We start from the raw sequence: 18,783 nt of genomic DNA, 5'->3' as shown, positions 1-18,783 counted from the left end.
TGGATCCAAAAAGGTGCCTTTTCACTTGCAGAAAGTGATTTCTGATCATGGAAGGACCATTTCTGCTGAGAGAAAAGTGACCCCAAAACCCATGTTCTTCAGTTTGTACAAACTCCCTTTTTATGCCCCACTATATACACTACAACAGGGGTGGGGCACCTTTTCTGGCAAGTGGGCCACATCCCAACCTCCCCCACAGCCATTTTGTCAGATGAGTGGGACCACCCACCTGTCAATCACCTGACATCAGGTGATAACTTCAATGGTCAGCTGGGCACTGAAAGAGAATTTCTATGTAGGTACACTTTCAGTGCTAAGGGCTTGCTGTGAGCCCCATTTTGTCCAATTGCAAGTATGGTTTGTATTCACACCTTGCTTTCAAATGGACAAAGTAGCGTCATAGTGAACCCTATGAAGGTGTGTGGTCAAGCCCCCTCAGCTACAATAGGGAGTTCCTGATGGGTATGGTTTGGGGAAAAACAGCTCATGAATCAAATGAAGACCACTTCCAGGCTGATTTTGGCCGATAGGTCAGAGGTTCCCCATGCCTGAGCCATATCTTGTATCTTCATTATTTACCAGGATTTTCATGATGTTTATGCACTCCAATTCAATGTAATACAAACCTACATCTACTAGGATTTCACAAAAGTTAACAGAACAGCTATAATATAGATTCTCCTTCCACTTATGGTTCTTTGGATCAAAATCCTTGTTTTCATGCTGTTGAAATTTCTATTTTTTAGTATTTAAATTATTATTGTGTTCAAATTGTTACAAGCCATTGTGGTCACACTTTATAAATATGTTAATGATATAAAAAACATGAGATGCTTGTTAACTTTTACTAAAGTAAGCAGTAAGTAACTTCTTGACAGTAGGGGCATTCAGCAATGGAACCGACGGAGGTGGTGGGATCCCCTTCGCTGGATGTCTTCAAGCAGAGGCTGGACAGCTATCTGCGGGAGATGCTCTAGCTGTGGATTTCCTGCTGTGAGCAGGGGGTTGGACTCGATGGCCTACAAGGCCCCTTCCAACTCTATGATTCTATGAATTCTATTAAACCAGTGAAGTTAAATGTACAAAGAAATCCCATTAGCATCAAATCATATCTGTCTATTCCTTGGCTGACCAGCACCAAAATCAGTCTTTAAAAGCCTTGGAATGAATGTCTGTTTCAAAATTCAGTTTTAAAAAAAATCAACACTTTTCAGTTAATTACCTGTCTTCATGGCTTCCAGTACGTACATCCTTCATAGCAGCAAATCCACAAGGTACACGTGCATATTTATTTAAGTTCTCAATCAGTGTTTTTCCTACTTCAAGGTAGTAAGGATCTCCAGTAGCCTATTTTTAAAGGGAGATGTTTTGAATTTACTCCTGGAGATATACTGCATATTAATACATTATATTTAATTGTTAAATATTACTTTGAGATTTGTTCTCTGGGCACATTTTAAAGTCTTTGATTTAAAATCAAATTGCACTGCTAAAACATACTAGCTTGGAAGGAAGAACATTCTCACAGCATGCAGTCTCAGAGGGAAAATAGAGTTGGCAGAAGTTTTGCACTAAGCAATTCAAGGTGGTCCAAGGGGGAGGGGCTTCAAGTACACAATTCCAGTGAGTCTGAATTTCATCAAGCTTTGTACAAAACAGCTCCTGTGTCTTGCCAAAGGAGTGAAAAAAGTCTCAAAAGTATTTCTAACCAAAAGATGAGCTTATATCTTTTGCATGAGTATTGCTCCTTGCAATGCGTAAAGAAGGTCTCAATCCTCTGACATGAGGCTAAAACTCCAGAACAAACTCACCTATGCTGGATAAGACCAAGGGTCTCTGAAGCACAGCACTCTTCCCCACTCCCAACAGGGACCAATGAGATGCCCAGGGAAATTCAGCTGGAAATAGCCATTCCCTGCTGCTTGCCCCCAGCATCTGGTAACCATCAGACATTATCTCTCAATGTGGAGGCTGCACTTAGTTATCATGGCTCACAGCAATCAACAGACTTCCTTTTTCAAAGCCGTCTAGGTACCTCCTGTGGTACCAAATTCCATACAGTAAACACATTATGTGCAGTAGCGCACACAGTTTTGTCAGTCTAACCCTACTGGAAGTCAGTTCATTCCATGATATAATTTGAGTACATGTGAAAGACTTTTTCTCTTTCTTCTCATCATACAATTCATGAGTTTAAGAGGCTTTCATATCCTGCAATTCCCAATTAATTAATTTTTAAGGTGAAAATTCTCTTTAGTCTTTCCTTATAGGGTAGATGCTGCAAATCCTTGAACATTTTAGTTGCCCTTTTCTGTACCTTTCCCACCTCTACAACATGCATCTTGAGATGAGGCAGTCAGATTAGTACAAATATTTTAATGAGGCTGCAAAGTACAAAATATTTTAATGAGCGTTTAACATTTATGGTTTTATTTTTAATCCCTTTTCTAATATTTTCTAGGATTTAATATGCTCTCACTGGGAAGAACAAAACCTTACTTTATACAAGAAATAAGTACTCTCTGCAAATTCTGGCCGTAAAGGATGCTGAGCCCAATGAACACGGAAATCTGTTGTGAAGGCCTGAAGGAGACAAGGAGAAAGACAGAGGTAAATACTGAACTATTACCCACTCTACAGTAGTTTGGACACAAATGCTTTAATTACCCTTGCAGATTAGGAGTGACATTCAATGCTAGTCCTATTGAGAGTAGACCCACTGAAGTGAATAGACATGACTAAATTAGGTTTATTAGCTCCAGTAGGTCTAGTATGAGTAGGCCTTAATCGAACATAACTTTAGGAATCAATGAGTTGTATTAAACTAAGTCTCACTCAGAGTAGACCCACTGAAATTAATGAACCTAAATTAGTCATGTCTATTCACTTCAATGGGTCTACTTTGAATAGGGCCAGCATTGAATACCATACAGTATAATTTGCACAGTTCACTCACACATAATTCTAGGGCTGGACCAAAGTCTCCAGGGCCTTTCTCTGATATTATCTGCTGCACCACACATTCTCAAATACAGGAGTATAGAAAGTACATCCTAAGATATAGAGTGGTATCCAGTAAGTCCTATTCAGAGTAGACCTACTAAAATTAATAGACTTTATACATGCCTAACTTAAGTCCAATGATTTCAGAGGAGCTACTCAGAATATGACTTACTTAGATACTACCCATAAAACTGGATTCAAAAATGAATGGCTTTTGAGTATGATGCAGTGGATACAATTGTTGAAGAGCTGGTTTTGGATCATTCTCAGTCATGGATCTCCTGACATTGCACAAGTCACCATCTCTCAGCCTAACCTATCTCACAGGTTCACTGTGAGATTAAAAATTTTTTTTTAAAAGGGAGAAAATGAATTCCAACTGCAGTTAGAAACTCCCTTCTATTTAGGAAGATACAGTATGTCCAAGCATTTTACAAAATAATTGAAAAAAACTATCAAAAGTGGAATACAATCCATGTGACGGTTCAGGCCATGTGGAATTTTCTCAAAATCAAAATTTACTATATGTACTTTGGGTACCCAGCAAGCTACATCTCGCAAAACAAGCATATTCTTGTTCAAGGACCAAGCTTACTGTCAAGAGAGGCCACCAGCAGATCACTGGTACTCCTCCATAAATTCACAACAGAACACAGTAAGAAGCCATCATTTACAGATCTAAAGAGAGAATAACTACTGCACTTTGAAAGGGTAGATATGCATCTGCTATCCGAGCTATAAACTGCAAAAATAAAAGCTATACATTTAATTTCTGTCAATGATTTAAGTAGAGAGAATATACTCCCATGGATGCAGAATTTAGGTAATCAATAGGTAGGTAGGTATATTGAAGTTTGAGACACAGCAGCAGATCAGCTATATTGGGCCACACACTAACCAGGCAATCACAGAATGAGCCTTTAAGTCCGGAGGCATTACGCAAAATGTTCATGGCAAAATACCATTTGATATAGCACAGGTACTCCCCATATAAAATGGTCACATGATACCAAGTCATACATTTCTTCTACCAAACAGAATATAAGTCCATAAGGCTGTAAACTTATTAAACCCTACCGCAACATTACCAGGACAGCAATGAACAAAACAATACCCACGATGTTTCTCCGGAGCCAGTTATATCTCAACACCACAGTGACTGGGTTTGGACACAACGTTGGCTATAAATGATAGTTAGCCAACCCTTGGCTTCCCCATTGCCTTTTGCTTGGGAGCAACAAACCACGAGCGCTGGTTCGGGCACATCATTAAACCAGCTGCTCCACATCCATATGCAGCCATTGTGTGAACAAATGAGCATAGATATGAAAAGGAAGGAACTGCAGGGAGATGCTATGACGCCCGTAAAGGTAAAAGCCGAGCAAGTGAATAAGGAATGAACTCAACTCCAGTTCACATTTCTATAGCGGGCACAATAAACAGGGGGGGGAGTTTAAATATGGAAACAGATACTGGCATAAAAGCATGAATCATGAATAGAAATCAGTATTTCTCTCCACTGTCCAGTATTAATATCCCCACAATAATAACGCATTCATAAAACAAGACTACTGCCTTACCTCTGGAAGGAAGTTATGTTTTTTTATCACTTGATACAGCATTTCATGAGTTTCTATAGCTGGTCTAATATCACCTTTTAACACCTAGAATCCAAACAGAAAAGACTGCATCTGCATTGTACCCAGGTAAGAACATTTAGATATGTCAGCTTCCTACGGTTAACAATGGTTATTTTTTTTCCTACACAGACCAGATCATAAGAGGAGGAAACCTGAGAGCACAAAATGACACTTGGATAATCAAGCAAAAGACAGAGTACTCCAACCTGAGATGCCATGTGCATGCATCTGCTGGAAAAAACCAGACAATTCCAGTACTTAAATAGAATCATAGAATAGTAGAGTTGGAAGGGGCCTATAAGGCCATCAAGTCCAACCTCCTGTGCAATGCAGGAATCCAAATCAAAGCATTCCCGACAGATGGGTGATTTTGGCTTGATCTGTCAAACTGGCCATATGTTCATATTCTTAGTGTTAAAAGTTATTAGGACAAATTCAGATTTTGCTATGAGAGTGATTTGCAGGACATTTTAAATGCCAAACCAGCTATTTCCAGGACCATTCAGATATACAGAGGAACCTGTGAATTAAACAATTTTTGAATAAGGCTAATTTTTTGAAGCACATCCATTTAAAAACCATATAGGTGACCCAGATTGTATGTATAATCAAAAAGGTATCTTCATTTATTGCATAATGCCAAGTAATTTTAAGTACCTTATGAACAGAATAATGAGGAAAAAGAGGATATCAAATTTCAGAAATTTAGAAGTGACCATTGATGAAGGAAGGAAGGGCAGGGACATAGATAAAGATCTAAATACTGAGTACTTAAATATTTCATTCAAGAGTAATTTAATTTTGGAACACTGTGTAGTGTGATTATTACAGGCAAGAAAAGGAAGCAGCAGTTAATAGCATATAAAAAGAATTAATTTAAGGATATATAACAAAATATAAAATCCTTAAAAATGTCCTTAACAAATGTGGCAATACGGCAATTGTTAGGCTATTCCTCTTCTTATGCTACTATGAATTAGATAGTTGATACGCCTTATATGAAAATGGGACAGATGTGCTCCAAAGTTAGTGAGGGCTTGAAAGAAATTTATTTTCCAAAAATCTGATTTAATCTGCAGAACACTGCCACCAAGTATTTAGTACATAATGCTAATACAACTAGAGATGGCAATTGTAAAAGATGATTCGTCCCTAACACATTTGACAATGGCATCATATTTTAAGATCAAAAGCTTACATCGATTATCCTTTGCTATTTTATACAACTACCACACTTTAAAATAAATACTTATCACCCTCAACCCCACAACCAAACAGTCATTATTGGACTGAAAAGTTAAATACTTCTGCACATTTGAAAAACTTACCTGTAAACCCGGAAAAAACGCAAGTAAAGAGTCCATCCAGGTCCGGGCATTGAGCATTGGTTTGTGTATGTGCACATCAAGTAGGAGAGGTGGCTGGCTAATGTATCTCATTATGGCATCATAATGCTAGAAAACATCAGACCCTTGTAAGCCTACATTCACTTTTCACACCAAATTCATTTGCAAAGTTAGATATAAACACACTAAATTGTATGTTGCACTCTGCTTACCATCTTGAAAAACAACTGGACATTGAATTACACAAGAATACAATTTTGATATTAGCTTATTTAAATTTACGAACACAAAGTATTAAACCGTATTTAAATTCCACAATAAAGCAGAACAAATCTTTAAAAGACTATGGGCTAGTATAGATATAATAGTTGTAAGGAGGAGGTTGCTGGCCACAGGATCTCTCTCTCTCCCCCTCTCCCTCTCTCCCCCCCTCTCCCCCCCCTCTCCCTCTCCCCCTCTCCCCCCCACACACCCTTAATCACAATGAAGAGATACACACCACTGCCGTTAACTGTGGTTCAGGCTAACCAGGTTTCCCGATTCATATCCCTATAAAGTTAGAAACCTTAATGTCTTACTGCAGGAGTGTAGGCACTGCTTTTCTAGGGTTTCATCTGACCCTGACACAGTAACATTTTAAAGGTTGTAAAAATGTGAGCTGGGAAAACGACAGAGTTCCTTTCCAATCAACTAGTGCCCAGCAGGGAAAGGAGAGTGAGAAGGACCTATGCAATTGGCCCTTATCCCATGGGGCCACACTTTCAACCTTTACCACAACAGCAGGTTAGTGTGAGGCAAGCAGTGGGGGGTGGAGGCTGATATCAGGGATTTTTTACTCCTCTTTGAATGGTTTAATTTATGACTTCCCATGGCCCTGCTGTATAACAATGCTCCGTATCATACATGTTAATTGTTTTGCCTTCCATTCATGTTTGTGCAAGACTGTGCCACAAGTGGATGAAATAAGCTGATCTGTCTTTAGCACATAGCTGCTGAATAAATTCCCTCAATCTTTTCACCAGGATGACATCTAATGTTAAAGCCATTCATTTTATGTTGGAATTTGTTCAAGTATTTTAAACTGCTGCATCCATAGTTAATGTAAGGAAGTAGCCTTTCAGGTGAAAAAGGTTTTGTCCACAGAGACTGGCTTCAGCAAAAACCAACACATCCCAAACTTTATGTTACAGACTGGCAAATATATAGTGTCACAAATGTTTGTTGGCTAAATGCTACTTATTATGTTTATAACGTCTGCTTCTAATACTCAAGTCAGAAATTTAGCTGATGTTTCACTAATAAGCTACTTTAAAATTAGTAGCCCAAACACACCAAGGGAATCCTTTTACAGGCCTTTACTACTGTGAAACTATTCAAGTCTGGAGATACTTTAATGCCAATTGACACATTGAACAAGTGTACTTTGTTAGGGCATGGAGAGGTACTATGGAAAAGGCATCTTGGGTTCTGCAATAGTACATTACAGAGGGAAGAAGAGCAACAGATAAAGCAAAGGTCTATACATCTCCTTATACATCATGAAATGCATAGCAAGGCTCTGAAGTCTCATGGTGAGACTTACCGTGTTAAATCTTTCCAGAAAACTGTCATCTCCAAGCAAAACATAAGCCTTTAATAAATATTCATAATAAGAATCTATTCCTGCTCCAACTCCACTATCTAGGAACAAGATGAAAATGCCATTATATACTGAAGATTAATTTTACAATTAGTTTTCATCCCTGTGAAACAAGTTCTCTGTGACAGTGACAGTTTCGTTACAAGTACAACCAGAAAGAAATAAAAGAAGCGGTGGGGAGCTGCACTCGGCACAAGTATTTTCTATTTTATTTTTTAAAAGCAAAATAATTCAGGGACAGTTAACTTGTTTCTGCCTAATGGCCACATTCATGTTGGGCAACCCTAGGGGTTGCATGCCAGCACGCATACGTGAATAAAAACATGCAGGCATAAAGCGTGCACACACAGTCAGACACTCACCACTCCCATCACAGGGCTGGACTGAAAGGAAAGATTTAACCCTCTCCTCAGTTCCATGCTGCAATGGGACTATTTCCCCATCACCGCTAGGGGTGGATGAGAGGTTGCCCAGCACTGCAATGGGGAAGCAAATGGGGACCGGTGGGCCACTTCCCACAGCTTCACAGGCCTGACCCAGTTCACAGGTTCATTATCCCCAACACAGTTGAAGGAAATACTTTTCTGGCATGCGGTTTGCTCTCGTTCCTCCACATTCAACACCTCTATCAATCTGCATATACAATGCCTTTTATTTGTTCTTCTACTTGCAGGCCTCCTTCAGGTGGAGAAGGTTGACCAAAAAAGACTAAATGGGGCAACAGATGGGAGCTGTCACAAATAGCACATCTTATTCTTAACCCACAAACCAAAAATAACACTCATTTGTCAGGCTGCAACCTGGCAAATCCTAGATCTCTCATGCGAGGGTCAGGCAGAGAGGGTCTCCCATGGACATTCCAGCATGAAATACGTCTAATATCTTATGAATGCTTAACATTGTCCGATTCCTGCAAGAGCCACAGGGACCACATATTTGGAAAGCTTCATACCTTTACGGACCCAGTCACCTGTATGAATATTAATAGTGACCCCCACTAAATTGCTGCTGCGTTGCCTCTTCTCCCAAAGAAAATCAAGGGCCTTCCGTGCATATTCCTGTAGCAAACAAAGTCAACGTTTCTATTTAAATGCAATTTTGATGCAACAGTGAAGATGAAAAACCGATGCAAATAATTGGTGTATTCATTCATTCTACTTTTAAAATTAAAGAACTTAATTATTTTGCATACCAAAATTAAGGTACAGAGAAATACATTAAACAAAGGGTGATAGCCAACGTTAAGTCATACTCGGAGCAGACTCATTGAAATCATGCGCTTGCGTAAGTTATCAATTGATTTCAGTGGGTCTACTATGAGTATGACTAGCATTGGATATCAGCCAAAAGCAGTTCTCTACTTGAACAATCAGTCCACTCTTTGCTACCAATAATGGATTCTTTCCTATCTCCACATATGTTAATGGAGAGGTTAGCCATCGGCTGCAACAACTGTCTTTTCCACCTAAGAACCAGTCATTCTTTAGGTCTGGAAGGGGAGTACTGAAGTGCCACACACAGAGCCTCTCAGCATTATCTTATGTAAATTGCTACTGCCAAAGACTTTTAGGAAAGTGCCAAATTACAAGGCTGCCCGAGGCCTCATATACAAGTTGGATACCTTACTGGTGTTAAATAACAAACAATTCGGCAGGCAAAGTTAATAATGGGGGGAAAGAGTGAGACAAACTAGCTTAAGGCACCATTTTTTTGGTGAAATCTGAACTGGGGACTTAGTCACTCTGCTACGGAGCAAAGCTACAGGTTACTGCAATTGCTACTGTTGAGAATCACTAGCACCATAATCAGTGCACTATAAGAGAAAAAAAGTTGGTTTCCTCCGTGACAGAAGTTCAACGCACATCATTTATACAAATAAATGCCTATGGCAGACAGACGTTAAACAGTTGGAGTGTCACAGAGGGCTGCTGCTTATACCATCTGTAGATAGGAACAAATGGAGTTCTTGTCTAACACAGATCAGCAACAAAGTCACTTAAGAAAATGTACAGCTGTTTGTTACGAAGTAATCCAAGTTATAAATAGATAATTCCTGGATTATTACAAAACCTCCAAATATACAGTTTACTAAATTCTTGTACCAAAGATTGCATTTCAGCCACTGATATACCGTCATTAAAATTCTATCAGGCAATCATATATAAAAGACACTAACTAAAGTTACAAATTCAACAAAAAATAATGAATAGCCTATTCAAACCTCAAATATTGATGCTCCTGTGAAGCGGCTCAGAGCAGCAAACTCCAAGATCAAGGTACCTGCACAAGCTGTACAAGTGTCGGTCTCTGTTCCTGTTCGGGCTTCTGGACCCCTTACACCAAATTTTAAGTTAACCTAGAAGAAAAGGGGGCACAACCTTTTACTGCTACAGTAATGTTACCTGTGAATGTGGATTAAGTAGACCACTGACACTAGATAAACACAAACTATGAAAATTAAGCTTATACTGAACTAAGGCAAGAAAAATAAGCTAGTTGAGTTCTAGTAGAGTTTAAAAATGAAGTACATGAGGCACAATAAAAAGTTGGCAAGCTGGTTTTGAGACAAACTTCAAAACCTGATGCCATGTGTGTGTGTGTGTGTGTGTGTGTGTGTGTGTGTGTGTGTGTGTGTGTGAACGTAATTGTGATTAAAACAGAGTTTATTGTATTAACAAAACGTTTCAGCTTCCGTCTTCATCAGCTGCTAACATACAGATGCTGTTACCAAGGTGGCAGTTATAGAGCTTTGAGGATGGAATGCTCAGAAGGGCTTCATTTGCAGAAGCTAAGTAGTGCTGGTACTGTCCTCCAGGTTCAGGCCATGTGGTGCCAATGTGTCCAGAGAGTATGTCCAAAAGTTCTTTCTCCCTTTTAGTCAATGCTGCTGGATCTGTTGGCATCTCTATAGCTGTTATAGAAAAGTCCAACAGGCTGCGGCCCTCAATGTTGAAATGTTTTGCAACTGGTTGCTCCACTTTTTTTGTTAAGATTGCCGATTTGTGGTTTCTGAAGCATATGCATAGGTCAGTTGTGGTTTTTCCTACATATTGGATATGACATCCTGGTCTTTTGCATTCGAGACAAATTATATTGAAGGACCTGCAGGTGATGTTCTGTTTGATATAACATGTCCTGCCTGTCCTAGTTTATATAATTTATATATACATAAATTGAGTTAATACAAGCTGCCAAAGTTAACACAGATCCTTAAAAAATTAGATGTCCATTACCTGAAGACACCAAGACATCATAACAAGAGCACTAGTGTCATAATAAAAAACATTTATATTTATTGTCATCACATAATGTGTGTTATGCCCACTAACAGCTTCTAGAAATGGGCATGCTTGCATGCGTTCTGTGGCATCTAGATTAAAATATGGATATGAACAGTACACTTCCAGATTATCTATTTTAAAGTGACTTTAGGGCTGAACAGGTTGCTCACACCTACAGACTATGGCCATAATTCCAAGCAACTGGGAACTGTGCATGTAGCCAAAACAGTTTCTGAAGTTGGCCACAACAGTTCCCAGTGCTAAAATCTCTGCTGCTTTGACTTCAAGAACAGCTTGCCATTTTGAATGTAGAGAACATCAAGTTCACAGTAACCTCTGGCAGTATTCCTGGCTTTCACATATATAGCTTGCTTAAAACATAGTGACTGAAAATTATTTAATAAAAGGCACAAGAGAAAAATGGTTGTAAATGGTTATTTTAAATAAGCCACAAGAGGGCTGGCTGGATTCATATGTGTTTTAAGAGATTTATGTCTTGCAATTGGAGATATGAAAATATATGAATTTATATCTAAATCTACACAGAACAAAACCATCAACTATACCCTCAGTATTAGCTCACACTATATACTCACTCTTGGATATGGGAGACCACTGGTGGTGTTAAAAGCTGGCAAAAGCTTGTAGCCCAACTGTTTTGCCATGTGCAGAAGTTCTCCATTGTACCACTGCATATCTTCACCTTTCTCTTTCAGCATGATTGCTACTGAGTGCCCACCTAAGAGACCTCTAAACACACACACAAAAAGAGAATAAAATTCTGTTGCTATATTCAGCTTTTAAAACTATTGAGCTCAAACATGGAAATGCTTAAGGGCTGGTACAAAGCATTCAGGTATCAGCACTTCCTCAGCTGGGGCTGGCAATGATCTGATTTAACATCACTGCAGCAGGATAGAGGAAGAGGGACTATACGATCCTGCAAACTGCTTCCAATCTCTAAAGTATAGCAGATATGTCTGTATCAGCCCCAAATGCATATAAGCTGAGAAACTGAAAATGAGGTTCATAGACATTTAAATGCTCTTCACTTCTGGAGAAGTGTAGCTTAAAGCAGGGCTATGTATATACTGCTACTTCACAGGAATGCAGAAAACCTGCAAAGCATAGCACAAAGCACAGAACATAACTTCCTGAGATTATTATAAGAACCTAAGAAGAGCCCTGTCTGATTAGACAAAAACCCTAGGTAAGTCCAGCAACCAGTCTCCCCCAGTGTCCAGCCAGACGACTGAAAGAAATGCACAAGCAGAACAAAGCCCTCTCCTGGTGTGATTCTCCAGCAACTCCTACAGGAATTTGCCTAATCCCTCTTTAAAGCCATCCAAGTTGGGGCCACCACCAAATCTCAACATTAACGTAAAAGAGTTTCTAGTCCTTATGCAAAGATATGTTAAAAGTGTTGAGCAATGCCTGCTGAAATATCAGAAGCCAGAATATGGGCACAGCTCCTTGTCATAAGGAGCAAAATCCAAATTTGGGAAATTTTGTGTGCGTAAACACACACAAATTATTTTAAAAGGTTGTATCCAACACAGTGCTACGTCAGGATCCCATCAGCAAAAGGATTACTACTAGTGCAATGAGACTTCCTCCTCTCCTTCCTGTGTGCCCCCCAAAACTGTTCAAGGAGTTCTTCCAACCCTACAGCCAAGATTTGGGGAGGGTGTGGGATGCACATGGTGGGATAAGTCCCATTGTTCTATCCTTTCGCTAATGGGACCTTGACTTAGTGCCATGTTGGATACAACCCATTTTGTCTTTTTGGTAAGACGTTTCTCTTTCAACAAGTCTTATAAAATCTTTATCTCAGTTGGTATCTGTCTTGGATTTTAATTGATTTTCTGTATGTGTTGTTTCTTTAAACTGTTTTTATATTTATAATTGGTTTTTAAATTTGTTTTTATACATGCAAATGCTTTAACTGTTTATATATATATATATATATAGCTGTTTTATATGCGTTAAATCAAAAATCACATTGGCGTGCTTTATGGGAAGTGATTCAATAATAACAGTAATAATACATTGTTGTTATCATTTCTAGCTAACACACTTTCACCAGAGGATACTTCTAAGGAATTGAGCACACAAGGGTGCAGCAAACTAAAAACTAACACAGGTAAATGTAACACTAAACTTACCATGAGGCAGGGGTGGGGAACTTGGCCCACCAGGCCTCCACATTTGACCCATGAGGCTGTTTTGGGCAAGCCATGCCCACCCACCCTACACTTGTGCTGGGTATGTAAGGGGAGGATTTCAAAGGAACAATCAGGAGTCTAAAGTGACCACTCATTTGTCCCTTTGCTCACGCAAGGCATGCTCCCGCCGTCCATCAGCCCCAAACCAGAGGTTCAAAAAGCAGTGCAGGGCTGTTTTAAAGCCCTTTTGCAAGCAGCTTCTCATTGCTCTTTGAACCTCTGGGTTTCAGAAGTTTAAAGAGCAGTGCAGGGCTGTTTGCACATGGCTTTCAAACAGCCCTGTGCATTGACGTCCTGACAACTGGGGTTGCTCACCTGTCAAATTTGGCCAACGGGTGGGGAGGTAAGGGTCTGGTCCTCCAGCCAGAAAAAGCTCCCTACCTCTGCAAAAATACTACCAGAACAGGCATATTAACCTCCAATTAGCATATACAAAAATAACTACCGGATAGACTGAAATGTGATGCCTTTTCCTCTGGCACAAAACTTACCCAAGGACTCTTATGTTAGTTTCAAACACTGATACTACAATGTCGTTGTCTAAATTAACATCTCTGATCACTTTTTTAACAGCATCTTCAAACTCTTTGGTTTTATTTAACACCTGCAAAAAAAAGATTAGTTGTAAACAATGTGACCCCATATTAAAACACGATAAATTCAAAATGAAACAAAGTATTATGTATGTAGGCAGATTAAGGGTTATAATGGTGCAGTAGCCCCAAGGACATGTCAGAGTAGCTTCTTTGAAGTCTGGCACAGGTCAGGCTTGGAATTTACCAAGGGATGCCCCGTGGGCTGTATATCTGGAAACTCAAAAATAAGCGTGCAATTCTCAAACTAGAGAAATTTTATTCCGTCAGAAAGACGACTGATTATCCAATGTATTTCAATTAGAAAATCTTCAGAGACAATGAGATGTGATTTTTTTTTTTTAAAGGAAATCCCTTTAGGTATGTTACTCTAAAATGATCTTTGAAAGTGGACTGGAGTCTTAAGAACTGTGTATTGCCCCTTTCAGTCGTGATTTCAGCAGGTCAGTCCATAAAGTAGATCATTATTATGATCTCTTTTATTGCAGGTGGAGAACTAAGGCTGAGAAACAGCAACTTGCCTAAAGCTACCTCGTTAGTTAATAACTGAGGCGAGATATTAACTGGGGACTTCCCAACTCATACTGCTCAGTCACTAAACTCAACCAGCTCCCATCAAACTACCAAGCAATCAAAGGGGAACCCCTTTGGAGATATTCAAGAAAAATCTGGACAGAAATTTGCTGGGATAAGTAGGTTATCCTGTCCTGTCTTGGGCAGGGGTTAGACTAGATGACCCATCCATCTCAAGATGTATACTGATGCAGAGTCACCAAGTATGTATGTTAATACTCAAAACAACTGCTCTGGTGAGAAAAAAGAAAGAGGCTAAAGCATCTCCCAGACACTGCACCACATTAAGGAACATATGCCGCCCTGGGCTCCTGCTTGGGAGGAAGGGCAGGATATAAATTAAATAATAAATAAAATAAAAAATATGGTGTTTCACCTGAAGAATAACTTAAGAAGTGCCTTCCAGAGTTTTCAAAATCATATTATTGAAAGGGTAATTACATACATCAATCAGAACCAGTCAACCAATTTTTTGGCAGGAAGCTTCTAATTTCCAATATAATATACAGGCCCCTGTATAGGTCTGTAAGATCACTTAGATCATCTGGGGAAATTTTATTCATAACACTGCACCCTACATGGCGGGGTCCTCTAAATGACCATTGCTCCTGCACTGTGGAATGCCCTTCCATCTGCCATACATGAAGCATCATCTATTAGTTGCTTCAGACATTGTGCAAAGACATATTTTTTTACCCAAGGTTTTCCTGACCATAAGGTTGGACCCTGTTATTTCTGAATTCCTGTTTTTATATGTTCCCATTTATATAATGCTGTCTTTATGATACTATTTTATTGTCTTTGTTATTTTTGTTTATTGGTTGGTGTTTTTTTTTAGTATTAGGCAATTTATAAACGCTCATAAATAAAATAAGGAACACATAGTGCAACTCCAGACTTCCAAGTGTACATGCAAATTAATAACGCTAGCAGTTGGACAATGGTTTTATGATCAACTTGCAGCAATAAGCCTGAGTAAAGAGAACCAGCGAGTTGTGTTGAACATCTATTACATAATGTATGTAAAATACTCTGCACATGAAAAAGCTGCCCTTTTCCTATTAGCAAGGAACACTAAGCACACGATGAGAAATTGAAATTGACTTCCAAGTGTCAACTTGTATGGCTAAATTAGCACATTAAGAACATGGGTGCTAAATGCAAAGATAGGTGCATGATCAATTCATTATCCAATACCTACCTGGCAATTCAATGCATATTTACGACGTCACTCACTGCTCAAGCCTATTTAGCAATTTTGTAACGCCACAATAAGTATGGGTTGAATTGCAAGTCAGGTGTATGGGAGGGGAGAGAGAGAGAGAGCATCAGACCCACATATTTGGAGAGCATCCACAGTCCCTACTGACTGGTCTGGTTGGGCAAAAAGAAATGGGATACAGAAGCAAGGAGATGATGCAAGCAGGAAGAGATCAAGTACAAGATGATAGGAGATGGGTTCTAGTTCAGCGGAGTTGATGCTATGCAAGTGGAGAGGGCTGAACACAGGAAGCAGGCTGGCCAGGTCACAGACTCACTGAGGAAATGCTCTTGAATCATCCAGGAGTAACCCTAGCTCTGACTACTAGGGAACCCCTTTTTTTGTAGCACATCAGCAATGTAACACTCAAACTGCTTTTCTAAGGAAACGTCTCTAAAGCCATTTGATTAAAGTCATTTTAAATCAGAAGTTACACAAACATTAAAGAATTTATTTTTAAAAGTGTAAAAATGAAAGCCCAAGGGGAAAAAAACATGCCAATGGAGACGAAGCTTACCACAAGAGTGTCCAAAGTATCAATTAGTGTCAGTGAAAACCTGAGTGGGGAGGGGCAACAAGAAAACATTAGAACCCAATAGATTTTATTTGTAGCAAGCATTAAAAAAAATCTTAGAAACAGTATGACATATCGATTACTAAGAAGACATTAGACTGAACTGAGAAGCTCTGGTCCAGAGGTGTGGCATGTACCAAATCAGGGTTCTTTGCAGTCCTCACAGCTAATGAAACAAGCTGCTGTTTGTAGTTCTTACATTTTCCTTTTAACTTCCAATGCCATGTGCATGTGTTCTTACCCACTTCCAGACATATGCTGACTGACAGTTCCTTGCTTCTCCACCAAAAATATCAGAATTCCACAATTCAAGGTATACATTTTCTAGGCCAAATACACAAGAGTTCACTGTGCATTAAGTATATATAAATTTATCTGAATAAGTTCAACAGGGGAAGAAACTGATGGTAATTTATTCCAGCCATCAGGCAATATAAGCAGAATCTTTGTAGTGAAGGAGGAAGTGGCACTCGCCCATGGCTCCACAATGTGGGCATTACAAGCTGTGTGATAATGGGAGGAAAGCCTTGCTCTACCATGCATAAAACCCTTGGTATAAGCAAGGACCTCCATGCACAAAAGACTTCCCAAGCAGATCCTGTTTGTGCAATCTTTCCACGGCCAAAAAAGAAAAAGGGGGAAAAAAAGGCCTGAAGGATTGCATGAGCAGGGCCCCCATACATGGTTCCAATTCACACCAAAGATTCCATGAGTGGTGGAGGAGAGAAACTGGGCTCGTTTCACACTATTATATCCTTAGAGTGTAGAAACCAACTGCTGAGAGGTTTTTTACAATCAAGCGGTATATAAATTTTGTTAAATAAAATAAATTTGTTTGCATGTTTATGAAGTACACAGGGCCATCTCCAACACTGTAGCTCCAATGGCACAAAGGATTTCAGTTTGCACAACAGAACGTCTTCCATTCAGTCAAATTCATTTCTGTGGTTATTCATCCAATATCTACATTTAAGTCTGTTTCTAAGCACATAACTACAGCATCACTTTGTAAAGAAAATTTTATTATTTCACAGAAACATAATTATTTTGAAGTACTAACTTTCCCAAGGCATCATCCACATCTCCACGACTTGGTTCTTGACCTCGAACTCTTCCACGACAAGTTAAAGGCATGAGCTCATCAGCTGGGTACGCATGTTCCTGTTTTTGGCAAAAAAGGAAAGCGAGTATGCTGAAATTAATTGCACAGTGGCAAGTAGGCCATATTGCCCCACACAATGTTGCATACAAGAGATCTGAAAATGTACACACTTTGCGTATACAATCATGGCAGCCTGCCTTTGCAAGAAAAATGCAGCAGTGAGTTCTGCTCCTTTAGCAGACTCAATTAATATCTTGATGAGCTAACAAAAACGCTTTCCACATGGAATATACACAGAAATGCAAAAGGCAAAAGTCATAAGCCACAGCCTAAACAAAGCTTGCAGACAAGGCAAAGGCAACAAGAAAATGGGCAGAAGCCATCAACAGCGTCCTCTGCAGCAGCCTGAGCAACCTGAAGTGTGGAAAACTCAACAGTACAGTTTACACTGGTGCAAGATTATGAGCCCAGTACATTTCTTTATGAAACCCCAGTGGAAAACGGCTATTTTTATGCTGCAATCCTAACCAGTGAATAAGCCCCAAAGAACTCAGCAAGCCTTACATCCAAGTTGGCTGAATAGGTTTGCACTGTTAATTACTGGCAGAAAAGCTTTCTGTTATATAGCAAAATATAACGGATACTCCCATCCAGCAAATCATACCAATATACCTTCAAAATAAAAAAATGTTAAAGCAGCAGTAAAAATCGGCACTTTCTAGCAGCCTGTATCAGGCAAAGTTTAAATCCCTTATCTTGCTTGCCAAGAAATACAATTTGTTTATTTAACACGCTAGTACACGTGACAAATAAATGTCCTTTTGACTTTAAAGTTTCCCGGATATGCCAAGTCACACTTCCTCATAACCCAAACATTTCATGCTACAAATGTAGACAAGAAATCCACTGTTTCCATTCAAAGAGAACAATCCCAGCTGACACTGGTGTTTCCCTTCCACAATAGAGGTTCAGTTTTAAAATATAATGAAGAACTTTTCCCAACACCTTATAAATAACAGACATCAACTAGGATACAAATTCCCACCATCGTCTCACAGACTGCATTTTATGTACATCTTATTCCCAAACACACAACCACATAGTGTTACTTATGCATATTACACGTGGGCAAAAAGTGCTGCTGGCGTCTACAAAATATGCACAAGCAGGTCAATAAGCAAGGAAGGATCAAGCTCTTGCTTGTGCATTGCAGCTAATATCAGTGTGCAACACACAATACCTAGATAAAGGAAGTGACAATATGTACTTGTATTTCACACCAGATAATGTAAATTTGTACTATGCTGCTTCTTAATAATAATAATGCTATATTCTAATTCATATTCAATACTTGGGCTACATAACCAACGGCAGTCAAATTGAAATGAACTCAACTCAAAGAAGTGGTATCAGCAAACTTAGGAGAACCTTGGGGTCTGGTGAATTTTTTTTTAAGTAAAAATCATGTTTAGAAAAAAAGGTACCCACAGAATACTGACTGTTGAGAACACTAAACTAACAACCAGAGGGGTTTTTTTTAGGGGGA

The 18,783-nt window shown here is 39.2% G+C and overlaps 1 protein-coding gene across 2 annotated transcripts in view; it reads right to left on the bottom strand.

Annotated features, from left to right (window-relative positions):
- EDEM3 (ER degradation enhancing alpha-mannosidase like protein 3) overlaps window positions 1–18,783 on the bottom strand; it is a 52,919-nt gene that overhangs the window by 24,959 nt on the left and 9,177 nt on the right. For both annotated transcript variants that reach the window (XM_061634048.1, XM_061634047.1), the window contains exons 3-13: window positions 17,196–17,296; window positions 16,079–16,118; window positions 13,626–13,738; window positions 11,506–11,659; window positions 9,850–9,984; window positions 8,581–8,686; window positions 7,572–7,669; window positions 5,972–6,097; window positions 4,584–4,667; window positions 2,500–2,583; window positions 1,223–1,347 (exon numbers count right to left, since the gene is read on the bottom strand). In XM_061634048.1, coding sequence (XP_061490032.1) covers window positions 1,223–1,347; window positions 2,500–2,583; window positions 4,584–4,667; window positions 5,972–6,097; window positions 7,572–7,669; window positions 8,581–8,686; window positions 9,850–9,984; window positions 11,506–11,659; window positions 13,626–13,738; window positions 16,079–16,118; window positions 17,196–17,296 — 1,166 coding nt within the window. The remainder of the gene's footprint in view (window positions 1–1,222; window positions 1,348–2,499; window positions 2,584–4,583; window positions 4,668–5,971; window positions 6,098–7,571; window positions 7,670–8,580; window positions 8,687–9,849; window positions 9,985–11,505; window positions 11,660–13,625; window positions 13,739–16,078; window positions 16,119–17,195; window positions 17,297–18,783) is intronic.

This window comes from Rhineura floridana, chromosome 6 (genome assembly GCF_030035675.1).
Source record: "Rhineura floridana isolate rRhiFlo1 chromosome 6, rRhiFlo1.hap2, whole genome shotgun sequence".
NCBI classification, from domain to species: domain Eukaryota; kingdom Metazoa; phylum Chordata; class Lepidosauria; order Squamata; family Rhineuridae; genus Rhineura; species Rhineura floridana.
The sequence above is the reverse complement of the archived record's forward strand: the minus strand, read 5'-3'. Positions and strand labels throughout refer to the sequence as shown.